General features: G+C 33.8%; 1 protein-coding gene across 1 annotated transcript; it reads left to right on the plus strand.

Moving 5' to 3' along the window:
* The first annotated feature begins 1,708 nt into the window (after positions 1 to 1,708).
* On the plus strand, positions 1,709 to 6,030 carry LOC109004593 (cinnamoyl-CoA reductase-like SNL6). The gene is made up of 5 exons (XM_018983196.2): positions 1,709 to 1,962; positions 2,241 to 2,404; positions 2,823 to 3,014; positions 4,263 to 4,600; positions 5,826 to 6,030. The coding sequence occupies exons 1-5, from the start codon at positions 1,827 to 1,829 to the stop codon at positions 5,899 to 5,901; spliced, it is 906 nt and encodes a 301-aa protein (XP_018838741.2). The 5' UTR covers positions 1,709 to 1,826; the 3' UTR covers positions 5,902 to 6,030.
* Positions 6,031 to 7,485: the final 1,455 nt, after the last annotated feature.

Genomic DNA, 7,485 nt, shown 5'->3' on the forward strand with positions numbered 1-7,485 from the left:
TCTTACGTGTTTTACATCGTTACCTTTTTGCTCATCAGATTTTCAATTTTATCAATCTGCAGGGGTTTGCATGACAAGAAATGATCGATATTTACAGTTATAGTCTAGAGTTATAGAGTGTGCAACTGTCGCGCATTCCATTTAAATAAAATAAGTAAATATGAGACGTAAAAAAAAAAATTTTAATAATAAATCTCATTCTTTTATAAAAATAATACATATTATTTACATAATTCATACCTATATCTAAGATTACCCACTCGTACGCTACACAGATCAGTCAAGGGAACTATAAACTGGGACCGTTGCCAATTTGCCATTGAAGGGTAGATGGATAGATGGACTTGGGCCGCACCAAATACGAAAGTTGAAACTGCTATTCTACGTGGGCTAGGTTTTGAGTTTTTGCTTTTGCTTTTGCTTTAATATGCATAACATTATATTTAAATCACCCGATACCTAGGATTTAGTGCAGGAGGAAAATATATATATATATATATATATAAAATGAGAGTCATAACAGAATATTTAATATTTTTTATAAAATTTATTAGAACAATCATAAATTCTATAAAATCCATTTTTATGTATCTATTTCTTTTCTATTTTAAACCTAAAGACGCTCAAGCACAAAAACTGATCTAAAAATAGGCATATAATATAAAATGGATGTTATAATATTTATTGAGTATTTAATATTCTTCAAAAAATGTATTGGTTAAGACAATCCTAAATATTGTAAGATCCACTTTATATATCTATCTCTTTATCTTAAACTCAAAGAAGAATCAAGCAAGAACTGATGTAAAGAGTCTAAATCCATAACATTAATTGGCATCCCCATGATCTTCCATCTCTCAATCCAATTCAGTTTCACTTTGGCCTACAGCCTCCCATTGATCCCCTTCGGTGCTTGACTTCATTATCCTTATCCAAAGGTTTCGTACGTGTCATTTTGTTTTCATTGGTTAAGAGTTATTATATATGTGGACTCAATTCCATCCTGAAAGGGAAGTACATGTGGCTTCTGATCAACATCTAAACTTAGTTTAAATTTTTCTAATCTCTAATTATTTATAAGCAAACAAATTTTGAAAAGCACTTGCCGTCCTGCATGGACAAGCAGTACTGCCTAAATCATAAGAAGTACCGTTAGAAACACAATGTAAATACGAAGAGAGAAATTAAATCAAAATGCATGATCTTCTTCACATCCATGAACGCAGATCGATCGGAACAACGCCCGGCCTACCTTTTAAATGCAAAGTCTCAAAAAGGACAAAATGGTTGACCTTTCAACGTAGTCTTGTCCTTTTCACTTGAATTATACGTTAATGGGTACCGCTAGCTTCTAGCTAAGCATACTCCTGATCATCCTTTCCTATTTATCACTGTTCCTACGTCTCTCTGATCTCTCTCTCAGTCTCTCTCATACACAAATAATTATATATATATATATATATAAATCCCAAATGAAGTGAGTAATGCATTTAAATGTTGGGTCGTGTTGAGTTCCCATCAAACTCATCTCTTTCGTGAAGCCCATCAATCTATTAATATATTAATAATACCAATCTCTCTGATCCCTCTTTCTCCTCTCCTTTCCTTAACTACCACCTTCCCAACCATCTGCTAACTACACTCTTTCAATGCTCCTCTAGTCTCTTTTACGTACCCTTTTTTTCTTCTTTCCCTTATAAATACAAAACACACCTCATTTCGTTTTCTTTGTCTTGGCATTCTTCCCTCCTCCTCCTAGCTCGCTCTCTGTTCGTCTCCTCTCTGCGGGCTACATATATAGGACCTAGCTAGCACGGCCATCTCCCATGGCTCCACCTTCTTCTTTCAACCAAAACTCGAAGACAGTCTGTGTCATGGACGCGTCTGGTCGCCTGGGATCCGCCCTAGTACAACGCCTCTTGCATCGAGGCTACACTGTCCACGCTGCAGTCCAAAACCATGGTTCCTCTTTCTTCTTCTTCGATTATGCTACCTGATCTTTTCTTTCCTCAAAATCCAATATTTTATGTCTGATATTCATATGCTTCTGATTTATATGTGGTTTTTGTTTTTTATGATGAGTAGAAAGCATCTGTTCAACATTAATTACTATTGGGGGGTCGGCTGTCAGATTCTTATAATATATCTTTTTTTAACTATTTATTATATGTTTATTTATGCTGTACGTGCAAAATGACAAATGATTCTGACGTGATCGTCTGTTTGGGGGTGATGATCAGGTGAAATATTGATGCAATCATTAGAAGGGGTAGCTGGTGATCATGAGAAATTGAGGGTTTTTCATTCAGATCATCTGGACTACCACAGCATAATGGATGCCTTGAAGGGATGCTCTGGATTATTTTACTGCTTTGAGCCTCCCCCGGACCAGCCTACTTATGATGTATGCATCATTATTGCATGCCTATTGATCTTTTTGGTGACTAATTTAGTAGATCAAGAGAGATAGATATATACATGAATTCGGTTTTACCGTATTTATCCACTTCAATTCATATGTCAATCTGTCTCCCAAGATCTTCAAATTCATATCTGAACATAAAGAAATCTTTTTGCGGATTTTGATGCTAGATCTAAACGATGATGCAATTAAATTATACGAAACAAGTGATCATATCTATAAATATGTTAGGAGTATATATATATATAAGCCACATATATAGATAATAGTTGATGAATTAGGTTAAAAAATCCAAATAAATGAGAGAGAGAGAGAGAGAGTAGTAAAGAAACAGGCCGTATACAGGTAGCTGTAATCTGCATATGGAAATGAATGAACAAGTGGGGAGTGTTTGGTGCAGGAATTAATGGCAGAGGAGGAAGTAAGAGAAGCTCATAATGTGTTGGAAGCGTGTGCACAAACAGAGAGCATAGACAAAGTGGTGTTTACCTCTTCTATCACTGCTGTTATCTGGAGAGATGCCCGTAATTCCATGCCCTCTGATTTTGATGAAACACATTGGAGCGACATTAATCTTTGTAGAAAGTTCAAGGTAGTCTATTTATACGTCTCCCTTTAGCATTCATTTTACCAATCTTTTAGTTATTATTATATATTATTCCAATGAATGAGCCAGCTTGTGCTCGCTCTACATTTTTACTAATTTTGTACGTTCACTAAGGTCTCGACCGGTTTTTCTTTTTAGTAATACGTACTTCTTGGTTTTTCTTTTTAATGATAAATGGTTTAGCTTGTTACAAAAAAATCTTATAAAAGTAAATTTAGAAACTAACGTGGTTTGATGTGATACGTTGGATTGTAAAAATATTTTTATTATAAAATAAATTTAGCGTATATGTTAGTTTGTTGCTTTACTTTTGGGAGTTTTTTTGTGTCTATTTAGGGCAAGTTTGGGGCCTTAGATGAGTGAGATACAAAATTTTTATCTCATCTCATTTTATCTCATCCTATTTTATTCTTAAATATAATTCAAATACAAAATTTTCAAACTAATCATTACAATTTTTTGAAACTAATCATTACAATTTTTTCAAACTTTTAAATAAAAAATAATTTCAATTTTTTCAAATCTCCAACAAAAATAATATTATAAAATTATATTATTAAAATATTTTAACTTTATAATATTTTTTATTCAAAATTTTCTCTTCTTTTCCAAAATCTAAGAAATACTCAACTCAAACTATTTCATTACTATTCACAAACTATTTTCTTACTATTCACAAAATTTTATCTCATCTCACTCTCCAAACAAGCCACTTTTTTTTTTTTTTTTTTTATTCCCACCTTCCAAGCCGGATTTAATTCGCTTTTTTTTAGGAAGCCTCGTGGCTCCATGTGAGCTCAAAACTTGCTATTTTTTTTTTCACACGTTTCATTAATCTTGATCCATTTTTAGTGGAAGCTTTGTCTTAAACAAAGTGAAGTGGCTTCTATATTATTTTCTTTTTTATTTAGTAGTATTTTCTTTCAACTAATAAAAAGTCTTAATGTTTTTTTTTTTTAAAAAAAAAAACACTTCTTCGAGATATTTTCAGATAGATAGATACATGAAATGGATTGTCTTAAAACATTTATGTATTTGATGTAAGACTTAATTACTTCCTGTGCCTAAATATATATCTCTCACTCAAGATTTTAAAACTTAAACTCCAATTATGCTTATAATTAGTCACAACCTAATTAATTAAATAACATCATTTTGCTGTGCAAATCAATCAAATTTTCTCTGAATTCATTGGATGAGTTAATAAAAAGAAAAAATCATGAATATGATCAGCTGTGGCATGCTCTAGCAAAAACCCTAGCCGAGAAGACAGCATGGGCACTGGCCATGGATAGAGGCGTGAACATGGTCTCCATAAACGGAGGGCTCCTCATGGGTTCTGATCTTACAATCACAAACCCTTATTTGAAAGGAGCGGCTGAGATGTACGAAGATGGCGTATTCGTAACCGTTGATCTTAGGTTCATCGTGGATGCCCACGTATGCGTCTTTGAAGACACGTCAGCATATGGAAGATACCTGTGCTTCAACCAAGGCATCACTTGCCACAAAGATGCCCTTAAGCTTGCTCACATGTTACTGCCACCCTCCAAATCTTCGCCTCCTCCAAGGTTAGCAAATGACTTGTATTAATTTCAAGACCCATGAGTTTTTTTTCCTTGCATTTTGCCTTGAAAATCTATCAACAGTACTGTTAATTCCTTTCTAGTAAGATAAAATGATTGTTTTGAAAGGGAAAAAGAGAATATTTTGCACCCTTAAACTATCAAGAGTTTATTTATTTTTCGCACATCGAACTTTCAATTCCAAATGACGTTAAAATACATGTAAATAGCGAGGTGGCATGGTTATAAACCATCGATCTAAGGTTCTGCATGCATATAGATTGTAACCCTTTTTGGTACAGATCGAGTATGAACGTATAATTGAGCTTTGCTACACAACCTCCACCACACTCCACACTCCACACTTTTTAAAATTTTTTAAATTTTTAATATTTTTTTAAAATTTTTTTTTGAGTTTATTCTTTTTAAATTTTTTATTCATTATTTATATAATAAATATTTAATAAAAGAAAAAAATAATAAAAATTAAAAATAATGTGGAGTGTGGAGGTTGTGTGAATAGTATGAGATTGAGTAGATTTTTTGTAATTTGAAAGTGTAGAATTATATATTCGTCTATGGGAGGAATGTTAAAGTGCAATCTCTATTGTCAATAAAATTATTTATTTTTTAACACTTAAAATTTTACGTATATCTGCATGCATGTGTCTTACTACTCGTAACATCCTAAACGTAACATTCACTAATTAAAAGTACCATTGACGTGATAAATATTGATATATCTGTCACATCAATAAAAAAAATTATTAGCTTGACTATGATGATCTATAGTCAGAATTAGATGAGTATTCGCTTAGAATTTTGAGATTTTTTCCATTCACATAAGCTTATTTGAAGGCCCTTGCAATAAAGTGTTATATGAAGTCACTGATGATCATATAGTTTTACCACAAAAAGAGACAACAGTTTACAAGAGATTTGAATACGAGATCCAAAATTGCTTGGTGCAGTACGGGATCCATGTAAACGGACCCAGCTCACATGTTTACAAAGGCCGGTCTCGTACTGCGGTAAACAGAATTAATCTAGGAGATCGATCGATGATCTCCATTTCGAGACGTGGTACTATGCCTCCGATGCTTGGTCTAGACCATAGGGTTAGCACACCTATGATTGCTACGTTTGATTATTTTAAGCACTAGCTAATTTACTCCAACATAGAAAGTAACATTTTAATCTTTTTCTAGTTAATGTTATTTTTGTTTTTCAGCTTGGAGGATACAAAAGTCTATCAGCAGAGGATAAGCAACAAGAAACTGAACAAATTAATGGTGGGTTTGATCTAAAAGTGGCCCTCATCAGTTTGATTGATTGCAGCCTCACAATCATGAAGATGCCATCATCATCATGTGTTTCTCTCTTTCTCTACTTTTTGTTGTTTCAGGCAAATTTCAATGATTTGCACAAATTACTCCCACAATTGTATATTTATTCCCATGAATTTTTCTTGGAGTCCATGCATGTCATAGCATGGAAAGGTAGTATTTCAGATTAAATATAGAAAATTGATGAATGAAATTTCACAATGTTTGAAAGGGAAAATAGTAAATATATTTACATGTTTATTTTTCAAAACTTTAAACACATCAATCGTTGATATGGTAACCTGCCACATCAGCTTGCATAAAATAAGTTCCAGTATATACGCTTTTAATAAGTAATATAAATTTATATTTACTAAGAAAACTAATAGCCAAGTACCTGATCTATTTTTAACCTGCTTGGACTAGGGATGTAACGAGTCCGGTTCGATTCAGTTTTAAACATATTTTAAACCGAACAGATATATACCAAAACTCTCATCCTGGTCGAGAATTGATAGATTTTTGCTAACTCTAATGGGAGTTACATTTTCCGGATGTAACTCAGAGAAGACTATCTAGGGTATGCTTAGTTCACTTCCCCATCCTCGTAGACTGTGGAGGCATCCAAGGAGGCATAAAGTATTTTAAATTAAAAAATATATGGCTTAAATCTAATGGTTTTGTAGACTGGGTATGACAATAGTGGTCTTCTTATGATTTTCAAGACTCTCCAAGCTTCATAATGTCAAAAAAGCTAAAATTTCTCAAACAAGATTTGAAGCAATGGAATGAACAAGTCTTTGGTAATGTAACTCTACAACGACGTTCACTTCTAGAGGAGCTACAGGGTCTGAAGGGCGAGGAGGAGGCTAGAACTCTTTCTGAATCCCAAAAAACTCACAAGAATCAGATAGTTATAGAACTTGAAAAAGTCATATTGATGGAAGAGATCTCTTGAAAACATAAATCAAGGGCACTATGGCTCAAGGAGGGAGACAAGTGCTTAAAGTTCTTCCATAGGGTGGCTAATTCGCACCGGAGGAACAATGCTGTTGATATATTGATGATAGATAGAGCAGTCTCTTCAAATCAGTCAATCATCAAGAACCACATTACATAATATTATGAACATCTCCTACTCGAACAAAAAGCATGGAGACCAACAGTAGGTGGTTTAACTTTTTCTGAACTTGATCCACAAAGTGTAGGGTGGCTCGAGAGGCCCTTTGAAGAAGAAGAAGAAGTACCCAAAGTCATTCGGGGTATGGCTAGTGACAAGGCCCCAAGCCCTGATGGTTTCACAATGAGCTTTTTCCAAACCTGTTGGGAAGTGTTAAAGGGCGACCTTATGCAGGTATTTCAAGAATTCCAAAATCATGCTAGTTTTGAAAAAAGTCTTAATGCTACCTTTTTAGCACTTATTCCCAAAAAGGTGTGATTAGTGGATGTTTGAGACTATCGTCCCAAATGGGGTCTGCAAGATTTTATCCAAGATGCTAGCAAACCGATTGAATATGGTGATGGACAAATTAATTTCAAAGCCGTAAAATGCATTTGTCAAAGGCA

This window comes from Juglans regia, chromosome 16 (genome assembly GCF_001411555.2).
Source record: "Juglans regia cultivar Chandler chromosome 16, Walnut 2.0, whole genome shotgun sequence".
NCBI lineage: Eukaryota > Viridiplantae > Streptophyta > Magnoliopsida > Fagales > Juglandaceae > Juglans > Juglans regia.